General features: G+C 35.1%; 1 protein-coding gene across 1 annotated transcript; it reads right to left on the bottom strand.

Moving 5' to 3' along the window:
* Positions 1-2721: 2721 nt before the first annotated feature.
* LOC124374170 (peroxisome assembly factor 2-like) lies at positions 2722-13363 on the bottom strand (the record flags this gene model as incomplete). Its single annotated transcript, XM_046832432.1, has 5 exons — positions 13117-13363; positions 11838-12058; positions 8039-8364; positions 5766-5839; positions 2722-2871 (listed from the first exon to the last, which is right to left on the bottom strand). Coding segments are annotated over exons 1-5 (1018 nt in total), but the record flags the coding sequence as incomplete, so codon positions are not given.
* Between the last annotated feature and the right edge of the window lie 10101 nt (positions 13364-23464).

Consider the following 23464-nt stretch of genomic DNA (forward strand, 5'->3'; position numbering starts at 1 on the left):
ATCTAGAACATTTGCACCTGAATGACTTGCGGACTGTGGTTCCTTAGCTGTATTTTGGATTAAATCTCCTATTACATCTATGAAATAGTTATTGAAACAATTTGAGATGCTTAAAGGGTCTGATATTATTACATCATTATCATTTTTTATACAATTTATAGAACCCTTTAGGACATTAGAACTTTTTCCAATCTCTTTATTTTATAATTTGCCATGTTTTCTTACTGATATTATCTGAGTTTCTAATTTGTTCTGTCATAAAAGGTTTTTTTTTGCATTAACTAGCTTAGTTTTGTAATCTTTGGTTTTCAATTTACAATATTTTCATGAAATCTTCACTACCACTACGTTTAGCTTGTTTTGTAAGCTCAACAATATCCTTCTGTTCCATAATCAATTTGTCACTAATCCAGCTGCATTTACTTTTACCAAGATATTTTTTTACTTTTTTTTTAGGAAAAATTAAGTTAAAGTTGTATTGAAAAAATACTGTTAAATACCATCAAACTTTTTATCTACATCAGCCTAAATACATTGTCAAACCAATTTTCATTGGACAAGACATTCTTAAAAACACTCATATTATTTTTCGAAAGTCCCTAAACTCTACATATTCAAATTTTTTTTCAAGACCATTCACAAACTGGTAGATTGAGTTCAAAAATTTGTCCATCATGATCTGACAGTGCAGTTACAATAACCAGTCACCTGTGTTAGAGACTTATCAAAATTTGTAAACAATATTATCTATAGCAGTAGATGAATTTGAAGTAACTCTTGTTGGAAAATCTACTAAGTAATAAAAATTATGCCTTTTAAGAATATTCTTAAATTTTTGAATTTCAGATGAAGTGTTTAGAACATTGAGATTAAAATCTCCGGCTATTACACTGTTTTTTACATCCTTAAGACCAGCTAAGGTTTCAAATAATTTGTCTAACCTATTTAAAAATTCGAGTTAAGTTTGTTCTCAAACATACTTAAGTTCTTGGGTATTAATGACAAGAATTTGACATGGGGAGTATACATTGACTACTGAAAATAAAAGATTTAAGTCATGAGTTATTTATCTCTTGAGTAGACTGAACAATATAATACCAGTAAATTACATTAGAGCTGCATATTTTGCCTTCTTCCAATCTGTTTTTAGATGTGTACGGTAACTGCTCTAGGATTGAAGAAATATTATTACTGCAGAAGAAGGCTATTAAAACTTTAAAACAATGTGAGGCTTAGAGAGCATTATATAAACCCCACTTCAAGGACTTCTATTTCATATATATGAGATCTGTCCAAAAAGTATCCGACCGCCGACCAGGAGGCAGCCCGCGTCGTAACGGACCGGCTCGAACCGGTTATTAGCGGGGGGGGAGGGGCGAGCCTACTCCTTCCCATATTAGGCATTGAATACGATCCGGTCACTCAGTGAGTCACAGTGCTCTGTTCCGTACAGTACTGCCGTGTGTGTGCATCGCATTTCAATATGACTGAACGTATTGAGCAGTGCATTTGCATTAAATTATGCCAAAAACTTGGCCATTCAGCATCAGAGACGATTACTATAATACGGAAAGTTTATGGTGACATTTCTATGGGCGATACACAAATAAAAGAGTGGTTTAGGCGGTTTAAAAATGCCGCATGCGATCAGTGGAGAGTAATGACCGATCTGGCAGGCCTTCAACGGCCAGAAACGCTGAAAATGTTGAACGTGTTCGTGACAGGCAGCAATTAATGATAACCGTCGATTGACTGTCTGAGAGCTGGAAGAAGATTTAAGAATACCAAAATCGTTAGTTTGTAACATTTTACACGAAGATTTAAATATGAACCGTGTTTCGGCAAAATTTGTTTCTCGGCTGCTGACAGAATACCAAAAGAACTGTCGACTTGAAATCGCACAGGACAATCTGAATTGATAAAAAGTGATCCAGGGCTATTTAAAAAAGTGATTACTGGTGATGATGAGTCATGGGTTTATGGCTACGACCCTGAAACAAAGGCTCAATCTTCACAGTGGAAAACTCGCGAAGAGCAACAGCCGAAAAAAGCAAGACAAAGTCGAAGCAATGTCAAGACAATGTTGACAGTTTTTTTTTACCAGGACGGCGTTGTTCATCACGAATATGCTCCAAGAGGCCAGACAGTGAAATAAGAAGTATTATCTTGAGGTCCTAAGGTGTCTACGAGATGCAGTGCGAAGGAAACGACCTGAACTGTGGACAAGCCGTGACTGGATCCTGCACCACGACAACGCGCCAGCTCATTCCTCAAATCTTATTCAGCGTTTTTTGGTCAAACACGACATCAACCAATTACGACAGCCTCCCTACAGTCCTGACATAGCTCCTTGTGGCTTCTGGCTATTTCCGAAATTAAAAATTCCTTTGAAAGGAAAAAGATTTGAAGATGTTAAACAAATAAAACAAAATGCGACGAAATACTTGTTAGCCATTCCGCAAAATGAATTTAAGGAGTGTTTCCGGAAGTGGGAGGAGCGTTGGAATAAGGTAGTGGCTTGTGGAGGGGAGTACTTTGAAGGGGACCAGATTGCCGTTGCCGCCGAGTAACTTCAGTTCATGCAAGACGTTAAGGTCGGATACTTTTTTGGACACACCTTGAATATATCCAAGCATGTGTATATATATATATATATATATTCAGAGTGTAAATTAAGTCCTGATACTCTTGGATATATTCAGCAATATATATCTACCTTACCTGATCTTTTTAATCCTGAATTAAACATGTTGCTCTTCAGGGAACGTAATATTTCCTTCTTCAAATGTTCTAAGCCTCCAACATCTTTCCATGACACAGAAGGAACTTTTGGCGTGCCAATTGACTCGGAATATGCCTTGTGCATGAGACCTGTTGAAGATATCAGTGTAGTATCAAGGTACATTTGCTTTATAATTAACAGCATTAGTGTTTGTTTTATTCTCTTTCCCATGGTTAACAACCATTTTTTGTTAATTGGCAAACAGACAATAAATATTAATGATTAATAATATAATAGATGATAAATGACAATAAATAGACAAACTTTAGCAATAAATATATAACCAAATAACAATACTATATAAAAATAAAATATGAAAGATACAACGGCAACAGATACATTCAATAATATATAATGCAAAAATGCAATAACAATGTGTTATAATCATTGGGTAAGATCATATGAGAGAGGAATGTGAGGCGGTCATACCTCCCCCCTCCCATGTGTGGCCCTTTAAAGTGTGAGTATCATGGATAAGTAGAACTGATGCCATATTGCATACGATGTGCAAGATTTTGAAAATTTCAAAATTGTATTTAATGCCTTAAATACAAACCTGACATTCTTAAGCAACATTTGTTTAACATTGGGCAAATCATAATTATGATGACTGTATTGTACAATATACAATATAATCCTGCACAAAAAAAAAATTGACAACTCTTTCCCATTACAGAAATTACAATTTATTGTACAACACAACAGTTAATTTTGCCAAATTATGTCCATTACAAGAGTAGTTAAACAGCTACTGCTGAATGGATTGAAGGGCGAGTTGTTTGGAGCTCTACAATTAGTTATAGGCAAAAACCATATTTTTAGATGCTAACACAAATAACATTTTAGTTATCTAAAACAAGGCTGTAAATAATATATATATATATATATATATCAATTATTAAACTTCTTGATACAAAGTTCCTTTAATATTTCGGCTTTTTGCCGTTTTCAAAAAAGGTATAATACAAAATAACAATACAGCAACAAAATTTACAAAATTAAATAAATAAAAAACTGACATAAATAAATAAACCAAGAATTTTTGAACATGTGGTTAACACCAAAGAGAAATAAATAATATCATGAACAGAGAATGAATTTAGAAAAAATAATTTAGAAAAAATAATATATAATAAAAACAATTGATCATTTCATCTTTTATTCAGACCAAAGGGTATAAATAAAATATATATATATTATTTACAGCCTTGTTTTAGATAATTAAAATGTTATTTGTGTTAGCATCTAAAAATATGGTTTTTGCCTATATATATATATATATACACACACACACATACGCTTGGATATATTCCAAAACGGTTTGAGATATCAATGTAAAATCTTCACCATACCTATTAAAACACTTTTTTTAAAGGGTAAAAATATTTCCCCCCTATTTAAAAGGGGGTAGAGGGGAGGTCACTTTAAATTTTCTAAATTTGCAACCCCTAATTTGTGACATGTCATTTGAAAGAAACAGATAAGAAATTATATGAAAAAAAATCTCTATGACAATCCTAGCAAAAGTTATAGGCAAACAATCCCTTACATCTAAGGGTGTATATTAAGTCTTGATATGCCTTTCACTATACAGCGTGTATCAAAATGAATGACCTGATTTTAAAACTTAATATCTATTGCTAAAAATGTACTACAAAAATAATATTTATTTAGGATGGAGCTCCGCCTCACTGGCACAACAATGTTCAGCAGCTTCTCAACAACACTCTGCCCCACCGCTGGATAGGGCGCACAGGACCTCGAGACAATGCCCTTCATTCTTGGCCTCCAAGATCACCAGACTTGACCCCATGCGACTTTTTCTTGTGGGGATATGTGAAGGAAAAAGTGTTTGTTCCCCCTCTAACTCATGACATCGAAGAACTATAGAACAGAATAACTGTCGCAATAAGGTCTGTGAACGCAGATACGTTGTGTAAGGTTTATAAGGAATTTAGCTATCGTCTGGATATTGTTCGTGCTGCTGCTGGTGGACATATAGAACATTTGTAATAACATACCTAAAACTTTAAGATTTTGTGAGTATTTTGCAATAAATATTATTTTTGTAGTACATTTTTAGCTATAGATATTGAGTTTTAAAATCAGGTCATTCATTTTGATACACACTGTACTTATTAAATTACTTTTTTGGATTTTTTTTTTTAAGGTAAAATAATTTACCCCTTTTGAAAAGGGGGGTAGAAGGGGGTAAATATAAATTTTCAAATTGCAATCCCTATCTTGTGACATGTCATATTAAATGTAAACACAATGACATTAAGAAAAAACTTTACACTATTTATAGCAAAAGTTATGGGCAAATAACACAAAAATAATAATCTGTAGGGACAATGTCAATTTCTTGAGTATAGCATCACAATGCACGCATGACATTGTTTAGTAATACTTTGAGGTGCCCAGCTTAACCCTTTTACTGTAGTATCCAATGTTTCTGGTGTGCATAGTTTTGATAAGAGGTGTCTCTTTCTAGGTGGCATTACAATGTAAGGGATTATTTACCCATAACTTTTGCTAGAGATGGTTTGTTTATGTTATTGTGTTTCTTTTGAATTTACCTTTCAAATCACATGTCACAAGCTATCTTAACCTCTATAGGTTGGAATTTAAAAATTTAAAGTAACCCCCCTCAACCAAATGGTGGTGAGATTTTTTTACTCTCCAAAAAGTATTTTAATTGGCATGGTGAAGATTGTACTCCGATATCTCAATCCGTTTGGAATATATCCAGGCATATCAGGACTTAATTTATATATATATATATATTAGTTTTTATTATTATTTACTCAATAATTTTACTGTGCTGCATTCATAATACATATTATTATTTGTACATATATGTTATAATAAAAACGTTTATTACTTAATTAGTCTGCCAAATTTTGTATATAATCTATTTCATGCAGGAAGGAGGAGGACGTCTTTCTCCTCAGAAAACACTACTAAATTACAAGTTACTTACTTATAGTTTTGGAGAAATCAGAAAATATGAAGTCATTTTCTTCATTCCCTTCCTTAGTCCTCTTGAATTTCTCTCTAAAAAAAAGGAAAAATTATCAAACACTAACACTTGACACAGTTCCCGAACAAATAGTTTCCTTATTTTGTAATATTAAACTACTACTCATAACAATATACTCCGAGTACATGAATCAGTCAATTATGAAGTAACTCTGTGTTCTTGTCTACCATAATGAGTGAGGTTACAGTCGAGCAGAAAGGATGTGGCAAGAGGATGGATGTATCCTGTAATACTAATATCATGACTAATATACATATATCCACAATAGATATACTGGCAATTTTCACACTGCTTCATTGTCACTTTTTTAACACAAAAAATGAACAAGACTATTATATTATAATAAACCCCTTGACGGTTTTTTGTACCTAAAATTATGTTGTTTTTCTGAATATGTAACAGCATTACTTTTTTAAGTGAATTTTTAACCCTGGAACTGGCGATCATATTTCTCTCAGTGGCGTATTGTTTTTAGTACTTCATACATTGCCTTATATTTATTTTATTATTACATGTTTAATATAAAGTACCTATGTCATATATATATTTTTTTTTTTTTATTCAGCATTGTTCAAGGAACATTTTTCACATAATATAATTAAAACAAAAAAAATATCCTTACTCTACCTCTTCATGGAAAAAATTTTTAGAAAAAAGTAAAGTGTTTTACAAGTTTTTGATTTGTAAAATTGTTGTTGTTAGTGATATGCAAAATCCAAAATATAAAAAAGAAAGAGCAAATAAAAGAGAAAATATTTTTAATTCTGAGTAAAAATAAAACAACACGTAGTTTATAAGATATTTTTACATGTGGTACACGATACAAAAATCATACACTGACATTCGAAAGTGCTACTTACCAACAAAAGTAAGAACTTCAAAGCTCACTTGGATTTGTACAATCTTGTAACTATTAGTTCATATTCATTCTCTATTTTTTATTATATATTTTTTAAATTATGTTCTGATTGAATGTCTAAATCGGAATCCTCATTATTGCTTATTTCATGTACAACTAGTTCTCGAATGTCACTTGAACGATCACGGAAATTACGATCCATTACGTAAACACGCACAAAAAACTTACTATTATTGTGTCATATACACAACGATCATTACAACGAACTCAAACAAACAATAAACCAGACAGAACACCATGCAACTGACGAAATAACAATAGCCAAATAAACCAGTTGACTCATCGCTGCGCGAGCAACTAGAGATTATAAAACGTATGGACGTGTAGTGTATTATTTACATTAATTGAACCTTCCTCTTTCGATTGGTATCAATACCGATACTCTTTGATCGTGTTTTAAGTACATAATATTGAGAAATAAAAGACATATTAAAACGCCCGATATCGGGCGCTTTAACGGGGGATATCGGGCGGTTGCCAGTTCCAGGGTTAAGCTGTGTTATTACAGGGACAGATTTAGATTAAATAAGTACTTTTTTATGCAAAAAATTTAATTTTAGTATCTTTCAATTATTTTACACTTTTTATGTACTGCCCACTAAGTTATTTTTCACTATCAATGTCCATAGCATCATTACGCAAAAAAAGCCAATCATCTATTTGTGAATCGGATTTATCCATGGTATAATATACACTAGAAATGAAATCATAAAATATTTCAGGATAGGTTTGCTACAACTTCACACAGTAGCTCTCTGCACTTTGTGGCTACAGCAAACTCACCAAGACGCAAACACTCATGACAGAGGACCAAGGAAGTTTTAAAATGGCGGACGTTTACTCGGTTTTCAGTTATTTTGATGGAATAATTTAATCATCTGCCATTTTAAAATGGGTAAAAGGATTTTTATAATATTTTATTTTCAAAAAGATCTACTAAAGGTTAATATAATTCTCAAGTTTCATAACTTTATCTTAACTGGTTCAAAAGATATATTTTTTTTTATAAAAACACATACAGACAGATAGAAAACTAAAGGTTTTTTAGGACATACCTTTATATGAACTTTATTGCTCATTTTTATGTGTAGAACAAAATCCCAAAGTATTGGAACACTTTTACTGAATAATCTGTATGTTGATTGAGTATAATCAAATTTTAAAATGATGTTTTTATTTTGTATGTGAAGAAACAATTGTTTTGTGAAGCAATGTGAAGAATTGTTGAATAGTTCTTTTAATTTATCACAAAAAACTATTATAATTTACACTATTTACTTAATATTTTACTTACTTGAAAGCAAGAGCAACTAGCACTTGGAGATCTCTAAATGCAAAACCTGACGTCTGAGAAGCCACCATTTGCAAGACTTTAGTATCAACTTGTTTACCGTTGCAATAAAAAAAGTACTGAATTATATCTTCTCTTTGCTCACAGTTGGGAACTTTCAAAGTGGCCGTTTCCAGAAATAACTGGTTAATGCTGGAGTTGATACGCTCGATATATTGAGTTGTAGCTATTATCACAAGAGGCCATTTTGACTTCAAGAGCCGAACTTGCTGCTTGAAACAGTTCAGTACACGGACGTCTTCTTTGGAGTCTGCATCTTGGCATAAATCCTGAAACAAGCATTTTCATTTTTGTACTTCATCAAAGTCTGATGTTAACAAACATTGACTGATACCTTATTTAATTTACTACAATATTAACCCTTAGTGCTCGTCTGTCAACTTATGAGATTGTCCATTTTGACTCATGCAGCCATTTTGGGTAACCATGACTTTATGACCACATTCGGTCAGTCAGTTCCCCAGGCCACTCTGAATAGCACACTGTATTGCATGGTTATGAAATTCAAACCTTACCCAAGTGTAGCTGAAAAGTACTGTAATCTATCGGTCAAATAAGGAACTAAATTAATATTTCACATTTTGCAGCACATACCACAGTAATAATTCTTTTAGAGTTTTTTTTTTTTTTACATTAGTGTCAGTGCCACTGTAACTATAACAGTGTATCTGATCAATTTATTATAATACTAGTGCATTTGGTGGAGCCAACCATAAAATATAGAAATGAGCTTATATTCTATTGATAGCAGATATCTACTTAGAGACTTCAAGGCTACGTAGAGATTCTTTGTTTGAAGGTTATTTTTGATGATGGAAGGATTGTGAAGGAAACAGGATTTTTCCGGACATTTGTCATCGTACAGTGAAACAAGAAATCAGTAACACTACGTTTCGAGATCAGATTGCAGATCTCGAAACATAGTGTTACTGATTTCTTGTTTCACTGAACGATGGCAAATGTCCGGAAAAATCCTGTTTCCTTCACTACCTAGAGATCTGAACTGAAAGATGCTACTCAGGTGCATCCTCCTCAGACAGCCACACCACACTTTACTGTTAGTAATACTCGTAATAAATATAGAGTGATGGAAATCTTGTGCTTATATATACAAGAGTAATTTATGATACTGAACATTACTTAGATTATTTGCTTAACATCACACTGACCTTCCCATCCTTGACTAGCCACTGCATCATTTCATGAAATTGACACAAATATGCAGGAGGGGTCTCTCCCCAGTGGTGGGAAGTGGGACAAGCATCTTGTCTCTGTTTTATCAGCTGTGTGGATCGTGTCTAACTTGTGCCATTTTGTTTACACTACAGCTACTTACCTATTCTATACTGTAGTATATTGTATTTTTCTGTGTAGGGCCTATACAAGCGTAAAATATTAATTGAACAGAATAACATAGCTTATAGATATATCCAGGGAGCTTGCATTTTGGTGTGAGGTTAGCCGCTAAGTGACAGTGGCCAGGTCAGGGGATAGAACAAGCGGGCTAGTGCTGAGCAGTGGTGGGGATATTGAGAGAGGGTGGCATCACAGCTGCAGAGGGGTATTTACCCCACCCTGAGTGAACTAAAATCACCCAATATATGTTTGTAAGCGGTTTGCCTATAGCATGCCCACTACGGCTTCACCTATTGCAGTTCCAACTCTTGTGTTGGCAGGAATCTCAAGCCTGCGTTTGTGTAGACCTGTTCTCAAACATCGCTGAAATCTGTGACATTCATAAGAATAAGTCACAGTTTTAACTCTTCCCCCTACACCAGGTCCATAACCTCATAAGTGCAAATATATGGATATTATCAGGCACCATTACATTCATCAGTGTAAACAAATTTTTTCAATTTTCAATCCATATTTCAAGCCTCGGCATCCAATACAATGAGTGTTGAGTTCATGTGAGTGATATTGCAGTTTTATGCAAGTTCATGACGCACAACAATAAAATTTGGAATTGTAAAAATTTTTACTGAGATAACAGTACAAAAATTGAAAACCATACATCTTTGAGGTTCTCATCGAATAACCAACAATACAAAAACTGAACAAACAGCAGATCTCAATGTAGGCCATGTCTTGTCACAGTAAATCTGCTCTAAATCAGTTATTTATTATTTGATGTAAATCATTTTAGTGTCATTAGATTTGTGAAAAACCCCTTCCAAAAACTGTTATTCTTACAATTCTTGAGAAACATGCTAGTTTTTAAGATATTCAAAGTTTAAAAGTTTTAATGGCTGCCATTTTGATAATACTAAAGATAATTTCGTCACATTGGTTTCAGTAACTGGCCTTGTAAACATTTGAGTCAAATTTGGTATGAATATATTTTAATTTATTACTTTTTAAGATAATAATTTTTTAATAAATAACACATACAGGCAGATAGATGGGAAACTAAGCATTAGAGACCCATAATCATATGGTGAATTACGTTGTCATTACCTGAGCAATAACGTGCTATACCTGTGTCCAGAGAGTTATGGGACATCCTGTACAAATGAAGCTTCATGAAAAACATCAAGTCTATAGGTCAGTTTGTTTACAGATATAGTGTGGACAGACAAATAGAAATGATATGTTTCCAGCCCCACGAGTTTGATCTCTGCCACTGGACACTTGGGTGTTCAGTCCCACCGCACAGTTTATAAAGATATTTGGTAATGTGGGCAAGCCTTGCTTGCTTAAGCTAACCATCTGGAACTTTTATGGGTCCCAGACTATTAGGAAATCTTAAATCATAAGATGCAGACACACTGGCAAAAGAAAGATTCAACATATCTTAATTAGGCCACAATCGGTCCAAGTAGCATCTAAGTTCAGATATAAGAGTTGTCACTGTCAAAGTTCTTGCCGGGACAGAACATTGCAACTCTAGCAGTCAATCATTGACAAACTTTGTGTAAAAAACCTTCTCAAAGATCCCAAAGTACTTCGACAGGATTCTGTATGCTGCTTACCCAAACAAAAACATCAGAAATAATTGTACATATATTAAATTGTGAAGCAATAACGACAAGAATTAAATGTGAAACTGGCATTAGCATACCACTTGTGAATATAGGAATAAAGAGATTGGCCTAACAGATGTTTTGGATAGCTTAATTTAGTCAAACTTCATTGCCTCAAATCCTCCATCTAGCCGGATTACAACACTACATCATGATTGCAGGAATGGAATCTCTTTCTTAGGATTATACATGATTTCAGAGGACTGAATCACCTAAGATCAAGTCAACTGTTCTTAACCTTAACATATAAAGTGATTTGTGCAGGTTCATCATTGATAGGGAATTCAGGAAGGACTGGAGCTGCTTCCTACTGAGGTCTTACCAGATAAAAACTATGGGGATATGTTGAAATCTTGCCCTCAGTCGTTGATTTGTCACCTTGAAAGAAAGAGACAATGTTGTTTCTATCCTACCGGTCTATTTGGGTAAAAGATGTGTCTCCCTCAGATCCACCACTCCTAACAAGCCTTCAGCACACTGAACGAGACCTGTTCACATTGTACTAAACTTGTTCACTAAATTATCCCAGTCAGGGATGTACCACTCCTGGACAATCTATTGGGTGTCCAGATGTAGGCCCATCAGTATTTCACTGTGCCCACTTCAGGTTCTGCCAGACAGGTATAAATCAGCCGGAAGTGCACCCTTCTGATTCTGATAACTGATGTAAAAATGAACTTCAATTTTATGTTATTGATAGCACAGTGTGTCTTACTTACCTCGATGTTGGCGAGGTGTAAGAGACAAGGTGCAAGGCCTTTTAGCTGACTGAAAATCGCTTTAACTTTGGCCTCGGACTGTCCTGGCGCTGCTCCACCCACATTAACACAATCCACTCTCCAGTAGTGCAGCCCATGGTATTGGCTGAGAGTCTGCAGTAGCAGTGACTTCCCCGTGCCATTATTCCCCGAAAGGAGAAAGATTGGACTCAGCTCAATATCTGAGAAAACAAAGACTGTCAACCTAAGTTTGTAATTATTTTCTTACAAACTACCCATGAATTAAAACTGTAACTTTGACTCTGTTCTGATACAAGGTTTTGTAGCAGTGTGAATTTGAAGCAAAAACACCTCTTGATACATTGCTATTTGTAAAATCTATTCAAATTTTTATACATTTTGGTACTTATGTATTATATCAACCACATTTTGACTGTTTTGTGTGTATATTTAAGTTATGAATAACAAAAACTTACCTAAACATAACTGTCCAGCACATGTTTTACTTATAATTAACCTACTCTTTCCATATTTTAACCTACCCAACTCATAACCTATATTTAAAACTATCACATCCAAGATAAATATATAGGTCTAAAAAAAGAACAAAAACTTACATTATCTAACTACCTGACTACTCCACACCCTACAGTCTCTATTCACATCCGGACCGCCCTACTTGAGGGCCCAAACCATCTTACTAGGAAACAAAAAAACACTGGTTTTGTTGACTGTCGTGTCGACGATTCTTCCCATTTCCCTTTGCCTGTTCAGATAAGATAAACCAATACAACATTTTGATTTATCTCATCACGGTATGGTCATCTGAGGAAGCATCTTCACAGGATCCGCTCTGTAAAATGTGTTACGAGCAGGAGGAAAACTGCTGAACACCTGCTCTGTGAATGCCCTGCAATAGCAAGGGAGCGGTACACCATCTTTGGTAGTATGGATAAGGATGGCAAATTTCTCCAGTAGGCCCTGATCGGTTGTTTTTGGCAGTTTGTAGAACTGCTGAAACTGTAGACTGGTCGGCCTCATGGTGTGTACTTCCGGGATGTGCAAAAGGCCCTTGAGGCTTAAGTGCATGCCAATAAGCGCCCCATAGAAGAAAAAGAATACATTTAGTCTTTCTAACAATGTTTCTTTAATTAAGGTATATTTTTCTTTTTTAAACACAAATTACAAAATGTGTGGTCAGTATAATGCTTAAGTACCTAAATTTAAAAGTAAACTGTTCAATAATGCTCTGAAGAAAAAGTGTGTAAAAAAATCTTACCATTTATTCTTTTAGAATGAGAAACAAATGGTTCAATCCACTGACATAAAGTGTTGAAAATATCTCCAAAACTGGGTGGAACAAGGATTTGTCCACAAGTTCTTAAAATCTCCAAGGTATCGGAACACAGGAATCTGATACTGAGGTTGCTGTACACAGGCACTGTTCTAGGAGGCAGGAACCCTTGCTGATTTGCTACTTGATACAATGCTGATGATCTGTCAAACCACACGTCCTCTACAGACATCGTTTGGATATAACTCACTTTTCTGGGTGCTTTGGAGTTCACACACCTTGAAATAAACGCTCCCGATATTCACAAAACTGCCCAGATCAAGTTTATGACACTCGTCCACATGCACACTGAACACATCACCATCACATAAGTATTTTTGAGATGAAAAATATTTTGTCAGCAGATTATCAATGGAACTATTGTCTGAGTGCACGTCTGACTGTAATGCTGACAGAACTACTTTTGTAGCTTTTGCTGGTGGTAAGTTTTCATAAAAATTTGCGGCAATAACGGTGACACAAGTTTTTGTCAATTTCAAAAGCACCATCTGGTGCTCTTCGTCTAATATCATTTTTCTAAAATTGAAAAGCAGATCCTCACTCATAACAATTGCATCTTCTGATACTCTTTCATCCTTAACAACTTGAACAAGCCTTTTTGACACTAAGGTGCTATTTTGAATGGACTGTTGGTGGATGTTGAAGTTAAAGGATAGCACAGCCCACGTAATAATTGAGTCCAAAACTACAGTTTAAACCTAATTTTGTAACATTTTTTTTGTTCAGTATTAAGCTATTTGATCCCAAATTGAGTTGTTGAGTTGATGTATTCACCAAAGCACTTTCAAATGATGACAAAAAATATTCAGTTGGCAGACTTAGGATAAAGAACTTTTCTTGTGGACCACAAACTTCTCCCATCATTCAAATATTCTGAAAAACACACAATAAATACATCTCTGTTGTCAAAAACAGATTTTGTACATGCAAGCATCACTATTCTACAATTCTATATGTATACTAAAAATATTTAATTTTATATATACTGTATATATAATGCTTTTTCTTCTCTTACGACAAGAAGCTTATCAATTGCACTTAGTTCTTATAAGAAACCTTAGCCTTCCAGAGTAACAGGATATTCAGGATGGGTAGATTAGGGGGTAGGGGCCGCCTTCTATCAAGATCCATGAGGAAGAATTAGGGCACTAATCTCAAATTCATGTCCCCCCCCCCCCCGGAAGAAGGGGAGGTCAGCTCTAGCCTCTCTAGTCAAAGCAAGCACGGACTGGCACACCCTTGTTGAGGCTAGCAAAATCTCTGATACTTAGGGAACAAACCCCATTAACTCCAACAGTCATCTCCCGCAGTAGACTAGTCCTATTGAATTACCCTTCCACTCCAGAATCTCGAAATTTGTGGTTAGTGATGTTCCGCTCCTTGACATCCATAAAGTTGCCCAGATTTAAGTGACAGATCGGTTTTTGCTGTGCCCAGTGGTAGGTTCAACTGGAAGGTGTAAACCAGCAAGAAGTGATCCCTGCTTGGTTAATTTTAAATTAGTATTAAATAATATTGTCACTTTACTCTTGTTTTAAATAAATAATGGATACAAGTGGTAGTAATTTTTTAAATGTCTCATAAGCAAGAGAATGTTATGCTCTATTTTATAATTAACAAACACAAAGATTTAAAGTTCAACCATGTTCACTACCAATAGCCAAAGGAGCACACTGTGGTGTGTGCCAACGATAGACATTGCACCGCAACCACCAATACAGTTCTATCACTAGAGTGTCGGAGATAAATTTTTTAATTACATAAGGGACTAGTTAGATTTCTCTTTTTTTAGATCTAATAAAAGGAACATGGGGGTTATTTCATTACTGGTTTCTTGTTCTTGCCTATCTTCTTTTGTTTGTTATAATCTTCTTCACCTGAATCTCTTGAAAGCTGTAATTAACATTGCTATTGCCATTTGTAATTATGACTCTGCCCATTTAAATTTGAATGTCATGGGTTTTTTCATCAGCGCATTGTGGTGTAGAGGTTCAGGCCAAACACCAAAGAGCATATCCTCGTGTCCTTCAACCCTATCCCCGTTCCCCATAGCTTGGTGCTAACTCATTTTCTGTGTTGGTAATTCTCAACAACCAAAGTCATACATAGACAAACACTCTGACCAATATTCACTTCGTGAACAGGGACCAAAGTGGCTGGTTTTTTAACTGTTTCATGGCATACGCACTTTAGCCCTATACAAACTATCCGAAGGCATACCAAACAGAGGCTCGGGCAATGCAATGAGGGCAGAAAAGTCACAGGTAGGAAAAGGTATAATGAATGGACATTTTAATCTCTTACCAAGAAAGAACTTATCTTCTACATGAGTATTCACAGACTATCTGTGAGGAAGTCGGCTGGTATGCCAATCTTAAGACTCTGATTTATGACTGTATTACCTGCTTCCAACAGTATGTATTTACAGCATTTGGCAGGTATAACCCCTTTTGGCAGCTACCAACATTAAAATAAACAAAAGTACTTTCGCTTAAACTGCCTTTTACATGTTTGTCACTTTATTATTCCTGTCAACATACTTAAAAGGAATGACTGATTTTGCATCATTCTTCTTTTGCAGATTTGCTGCAATTTGGTATGTCTCACCTCATCTTTGCCCTTTTGATAATGGCTTAATCAAACCCAACATCCACATTCCTTCTAGCAGCCTCCCTTTATTATAATATTTTCCTACATTCCACTTACTTACTTCAACCACCACTTCAAGCTTTTCTTCTCTGTTAAACTGGTCATCAACCAAATAAAGCTAATCTTCCTACAAAACAAGTCAGTAGGATAACATAGATAGGTCTTGATAGGCTGCATAAATTTAGACTGCGTTTAAACAAATAAAATTTCAGTGATCCTGTTTTCTGACATCAGTCACAAACGTCTAGTTAGTTCTAACTTAGAGCTATAGAAGAAAGTATTCCATAGCTTGGCGTCTAAAGTTATGACCAACATTATCTTCTCTTTTTGCACCGGAACACAATCATACTTTCCCCTATTAGGATAGACTCTTTTCTGTAAATTTCATATATTGAGTCTTTCAATATGATTCCAATTTATAGAAGCTACTCTTGAAGAGATTATCACGTTAAAGCTGTTTCATTTAACTTTCTAAGATTTTCTGTCATTTTTATTTTAATGGAAATCATTTTTAGATTACTGTATGTTTACAGTTTTAAATTTTGTTTAAAGTTGATACAGATAAAGATACACTATTTTCAATGTCGGTTGATAATACTCAAACAGTTAATATTGATACAAAAGCTACCTGATTCTATAGCTTATCTGATGCAGGTATATTTAATTGATTTAATACATGAATTAAAACAGCACTAAATGTCTATTTAAATGTAATTCATATTAATTTTATAAAATTATAAGTCCTAATAATATTATAAATGCAAAAGTGTCTTTGTTTGTTTGATTTGCTTTCACACGTAAACTATTCATTCGATTATACTGAAATTTTACATGGACATTCATAGGGTCTCTGGTTAACATACAGTCCTATTCTTATCTCAAAAATCCTTCTGGAATAAGCCCCACTAGTCTCTAAATTTGTGAATATTAATTAAAAAATTCCATTAAATGTAATTGACTGTTTTGAGTAAACATTGTTTTATGACAGCACAACCAAATGTCTAATTAATTTAACGGACTATTTTAATAATAATATTTTATGTGTCATAATCCAAATTTAACTGACACTAAAAAACCTGTTCCAACACTTTTGAACCTTCTTTGATGTTTCAACTAAAGTATGTCAAAGAGACTGAAACGTTTGTTTTACATTTTTAATGTTATAATGTAAGTACTTGAATAGTAGTGTAATGCAAATAACAAATACAGAAATCCTATAACATTTATTCCACATTAAGTCAGTGACGAATTAACATGTAATGAATTGGAAATACTTGAATTAGAGTTTGTTTTTTTTTTTAAATACTATTAAAACACTGTTATGAGACACACCTTAATTAGGAAAACTGTTAATGTTTATGTGCAAAAATGTCAGATACTAGACTGGTTGGCTTCCTTGACATAGTGACAGCGACGTAACTAGGGGGGGGCACGCGGGGGCATGTGCCCCGGGCGCAAGTTGTTGGGGGGGCGCCAACACGGCCACAGATTTTTCTAATAAAAATTGTTGAAAAATATTTTTTTAATGCGAGGTGTGTTGCAAAAGAAAATCATTATATTTATTATTTTTATTTGATTTAAGTCTAAGAAAATGCAAAGTGAAATGATGAATGCTATCTGACTATTTACGAATCATGTTTACGGTCTGCATGAACTTGTACAGAACGAGTATGGGCACACTGTGTTATCTGTGGAATGACTCACTAGGACGGCGCGGCGTCAGACACTTCCTTCCCCTCCCGGCTCCCACCCGCAGCTCCCCCATCCCTCTCACCGCACCACACATGCCACATTGCCACAAACACAACACATCGATGCTCGCTGGCCTGACCTTGACTAACAGACTAACTGCGTATGTTGTGCAGTTGTGCACTACTATTGTTGACAATAGTTCATACTTCTACTTCATTATATACATCATCAGTGGTTCGGTTCACGTAAAGTGGTTGCGGAGCTGTTTCTTTGAGTGTTACTAGCAATATTATTTTCGTGTTTGTGAATATTAGTCATGTCGAAAAAACTGTCTGGTGCGGAAAATCGCAAAAGAGCTAAAGAGAGAAAAAAAGAAGCACATCAATCCTCGTCTCTTCTATCATCATGGCTAAATGAAACAAACAGTAAAGGTAGGTAAGATAGATATACAGTACTTTGTTACTTTGTATTTATTAACTAATACAGATTAATGATTAACTTATTGAAACCTTAAAAATATATCATAATTAACTTTTCTGTAACTGTAGCAGCGTACTATTGATATGAATCTGTGTTTTAAAAAAATATATAATTGAACACAGGGTTTAAGCTTTCTTCTTCTTAAGCTATTTCTTAGAAACGCTAACAAGCAGCAAATCTAGTCATCGTCACACTTGAAGACGACATTTCGCTTTAACCAAGAACTAAGAACGTCATAATTTATTTAAAAAAAATAGTATAGTAGGAGATGCTTTGTCGGCAGTATTGTTTAAATTTAGCGTTAAACTATGCTTTTAGATAAATACGGCACAATTTAAACAGCTAAGTTCTACCACAAATTGACAAATATACCAATAATATTATTTTATCGAATGAAGGTAACTCGAATTTTTTATTTTTTCAGATGAAATCAGCTGTTAGTACAAGTACGACTTTTGAAGATGGAGGGTCATCAGCTGATGCAGTCCAAGACGTGTTTTCAAACTAATGCTAATCTTGGTACGGAAAATCTTCAGCTGGAAGAACTTCCAGTTGTACCAACGGTCACCCAGGATGACGTCGAGGGTGAAGAGATCGAGATGTTTCAACCGGAGCAAAAGTATAATAATGGTACGTCTACGAGTTTGACAACTGATCCAACCCATGGTGAGTCTACTAAATCTATTGATCTAAAAGATCCGGGGGAAGTGGCCTAATACCATTTCGGATGCAGACAGATGTTTTCTCGTATCGAGATTATTGAATGAAGGGAAAATAGAACCTGATCTTAACAATACTTTAAGAGATGGGAGACAGTTTGACTAAAGAGTGGTTTACAAAAATTATGCCTAATGGCTTAAAAGTACATCGAACATGGCTAGTCTATAGCAAATCAAACAATTCCTTGTATTGTATCCCATGCAAACTTTTTTCGCACACTGAACATCAACATCCACATAAGATTTCTGCTTTAGCCAAAGATGAAGGGTTCACTCAGTGGAAGAAATTGAATCGTGAACGGATTCCTGAGCATGAGAACTCCTTAAATCACAAACAGTGCTTTTGTGCTTGGAAAAATTTAGAATCTAGTTTAAGTAAACGTTCTGGCATTGACAAAGAACTACAAGACATGATTGCACTTGAAGAGGCACACTGGAAGGGTGTTTTGTATGCTATCATTGATGTAATCTTACACCTAGCAAAAGATGGCAGCCCATTACGAGGCTCCAATGAAAACCTGGATTTCAGTGACCCTAGATGCGGTAGGTTTTTGAACACTATTGAACTAGTATCTCATTACCATGCACCTCTGAAAGAGCACATTCTTCGCCATAAAAAAGGCCAAGTCAGTTACTTTTCGCCGCTCATCCAGAATGAATTTTTAGACATTATTGCAGGAAAAGTCAGAGAAAACATATTTTGTGACATCAAGGCTTCAAAATACTTTTCAATTATGTTTGACTGTACTCCCGACGTAAGTCATTTGGAGCAAATGTCTCAAGTCCTTCGTTATGTGAAAATCACCGAACAGGGTCCGGAGGTAGTGGAGAGTTTTATTGATTTTGTAAAAGTTGGTGAAAAAACTGGATTGGGTCTTTCGCAAGAAATTTCAGAGAAAATCAAAAAAGATGGCTTAGATTTGAAGAACTGCCGGGGCCAGTGCTATGACAATGGTTCGAATATGGCTGGCAAATACAAAGGCGTCCAATCTAGGATTCTTGCCGAAAACAACCTGGCTTATTTTGTGCCTTGCGCGGCTCATTCCTTAAATTTAGTAGGTGCAAATGCTGCTAGTATGTCAGGGGAGGTACAGTCATACTTTGGAACTCTTAACTGCTTGTACAATTTTTTTGCTTCCTCGACCCAATAGATGGGAGGTTTTATTAAAACATGTCCCTCTATCTCTAAAACTACAAAGTAACACCAGATGGTCGACTAAGAGGGAAGCTGTACAAGTTATATACAAGCATCTAGGTAAAATTATAAAATGCTTTAAATGACCTCAGAACCAGCCTAACTACCTCAGATGAAACAAAAACTGAAGCAGCTAATCTTTTGAAAAATGTCAAGCAGTTTTGAGTTTATAGTTCTCTCCTGTTTTTTGGTACAAGCAATTGACCCGCATTGACATTGTGAACAAGCTCCTACAAGTGGAGAATATCACCATACATAGATCGGCCAAACACATCAGTCGATTGATCTCTGAACTAGACTCGGAAAGGGCAAACTATTCAAACGCTGCAATGAAAGAAGCCAAAGAAATGGCAACAAATCTTGGCCTTGATCCTCATTTCAAAGTAGTTCGAAAGAGAAGAAAAAAGCGCATGTTTGATGAGAATGCCGAAGATGAAGCACCTGAATTCTCAGAAGAGAAGAAATTTCAACAGCAGCTATTAGAAATCGTCGATCGCATTCTTTGTGAACTCAGAGAAAGATTCAACTCTATTCAAAACATAAATCATTTGTTTGGTTTTCTCAACGGAGCTAGCTTTGGAACAATGAGTGGGGATGACCTAAAGGCTAAAGCAATTGAATTAGCCTCCAAATATAAAGAAGACTTGGACAAAGACGAATTGGCAACTGAAGTGGAAAGTTTCAAATACCATGGTTTGGATTTAGTACCAAATATCCAAACAGCCAATTCGATTGATCTTCTGAAATTTTTGTGTGTGAACAAAATGGAGGATGTATATCCAAACATAATGACTGCCTTACGGATCTTCTTGACAATTCCGGTTTCAGTGGCTTCGAATGAAAGAAGTTTTAGTAAACTTAAAATAATAAAAAATTATTTACGGAATTTGACAGGGCAACAGAGGCTGACAAACCTAGGGATTATTTCCATTGAGCACCAGGTAGCCTCAAAACTATGCTTCAGTGAGATTGTCAGTACATTTGCTGCAAGAAAAGCCCGAAAAGTTAAATTCTAAGAACAATTAAATGTTTAAATCAATATTTTACATAATTTACTATCATAAGTGTTTTAGTATAAATGGTGTTGTTTTGAAATAAACTATTTGTTTTTGAAAATACGTATTCTATTATTTACCAAATATATTTAGGCCTATATACTTTGAACTTGAGGTTGAGTATTTTAAGATCAAGATTCAAGATAGTATTAATGTAGCGTACCCGGTACCGATGGACACACCACACTTTTTAAGAGGAGTTATAAGGAATTAGTTTCAGTTCAATTGGTGGGGGGGAGGGGGCGCCAAAATAGGTGTTTGCCCCGGGTGCTGAATAACCTAGTTACGTCGCTGCATAGTGATATGGCATTTTTACACTAATATGCTTCAATGAGCCTTTCTTTCTCAGATTACAGTCCAAAACAAAAAGAAAAACCTATCATAAATGATTACTGAAATGTTGCATGAACTTCCTAAGGATTTCCCCTTTATACGGGAAAGTAGGTGATTCTTTTTACTAATTGTAGACTTCTCAGACCCAAGTATGTATATATATTTTCTTTATTGTGACAGCAAGGTAAACTCAACTATGTACTGGAAATATCTAATAACGAAAGAAGCCTTTTCTCAAACTACCAAAGTCAGTTGTGGCATCAGAAATATAATTCATTTGGACCAGCACTGCTCCTATACGAGCAAACCCTCAACCTCAGATCATCTAACCATGAACACTGGAATAATATGTACGTGGAATAATATGCCTTCTTACGTTTGAAAAATATGACACGGGATCATCATATTACATCATAAGTGCTTTGACTAAGTAAGATATGGACTTTGCTTTTAAAAAATTATATGTGAAGCCGATGGTATACAGTAGAATATATAAGTTTTATAAAATACAAACACGAAAATATAAGTAAAGCTAAGGTTAATTTGAGTAAATCGAGTCAACTTTAATTTCTTTCACATTTTAATATAGAGACCAGGCAGACAGTCTTAAGAAAGTAAGAAACATGAAAACTCTGTAGTTGGGATACTTAGACTAATCCAATTTTTATGATAACTTGATAGTCACCTTTGTATACGCATTACTTATATACAGTTAGAAAATTCAACTTCCCCAATTCATCCCATGTATGTGTTTACCACAAAAAAAATCTTTATGGTAAAACATATACTTGATATAAACCTGGGAGCTATATATTATATATACATAAATGTTTGTCTGTATGTCCTTATAGAATCGTAAAACTATGTGACCCAAATCATTATGAAAAATTTGTATGTATATGTTTTTCCACGGAGAAGATTTATATGCTATGCACATTGATGTAATTTCGCCACCAGACGGTGCTACAAAAGATTAAAGTTTTCAAAGTGCATACACGTTATAAACTGCAATTACGAGACAGTTACGTATATATGAGACAGCCAAACACTACTTGAAGACGCTAATTTTTTATGTATATTTGTATTTAAAATAAATTTCTGGTGGAGTTTCAAGCTTGAGTGTTAGACCACTTTATAATAAAGTAGATGTACATGTACAATACACTTTTGACAGATTTTCTTGATTGTGACATCAAGACAAATTCTACATCGGCGTTGGAAATATAACTCACTTGAACCAGAAATGCTCATACATAGGCAAAGCTTACGAAAAGCGTGCGAAGCATAGTTGTTGATAAAAAATACATACAGTATCCGCAGGCCACTACTTTTGGAAGAACTTTTCTTACCGGGACCTAAAAAAACTACATTATTAGAAAGAACAAACTTTATTTGACTTACTGATAATTACATGTCATTATGGTGTTCGGTTTACCCATCAGGGATCACTTCTGGCTGGTTTATACCTTCCAGTTGAACCCACCACTCGTCACAACAAAAACTGATGTGTCATATAAATCTGGGCAACCTTATGGATGTCCAGGAGTGGGCACATCACTAATCGCAAATGTCGAGATTCTGGGGTTTCATTGGGCAGTTCAATATGTCTAGTTCTACTGTGGGAGATGACTGTTTGGGAGTTAGTTGGGTTTGTTCCCTAACCTCAGAGGTTCTTGCTAGCCTCAACAAGAGTGTGCCACCCCCTGCCTACTTTGACTGGAGAGGCTGGTTCAGAACTGGCCTCCCCTTCTTCCGGAGAGACATGACTTTGAGATGTAGTGCCCTAATTCTTCCTCATGGATCTCGATAGGAGGCAGCCCCTACTCCCTAACCTTACCTTAACCTGAATATCAAAGTTAGCAAGCTTGTTATTTTGAACGTAAAAGAAAACGTGACGCCGTTTGTTGTGACCGCCATGTTGCCGCGGCCGTTCGGGTATCACTTTCGTGCCGAGCCGGTGGATATTTGCAAGTTTTAATAGTTCTATGCGTGTTTTAGTGTCGTATTTAATGTGTAGTGTGTTGTTGGATTTCGTTTAGTAGTGTAAACATATATATATTTTAGAATAAATCAATTTCTATTTACTGAAATATGTTTGAGAAAATTATCAGCTCTGTGTAGGACTATGGCAAAAATGGACTTGGCTAAAA

Source organism: Homalodisca vitripennis, unplaced genomic scaffold (assembly GCF_021130785.1).
Source record: "Homalodisca vitripennis isolate AUS2020 unplaced genomic scaffold, UT_GWSS_2.1 ScUCBcl_7413;HRSCAF=15096, whole genome shotgun sequence".
Lineage (NCBI taxonomy): Eukaryota > Metazoa > Arthropoda > Insecta > Hemiptera > Cicadellidae > Homalodisca > Homalodisca vitripennis.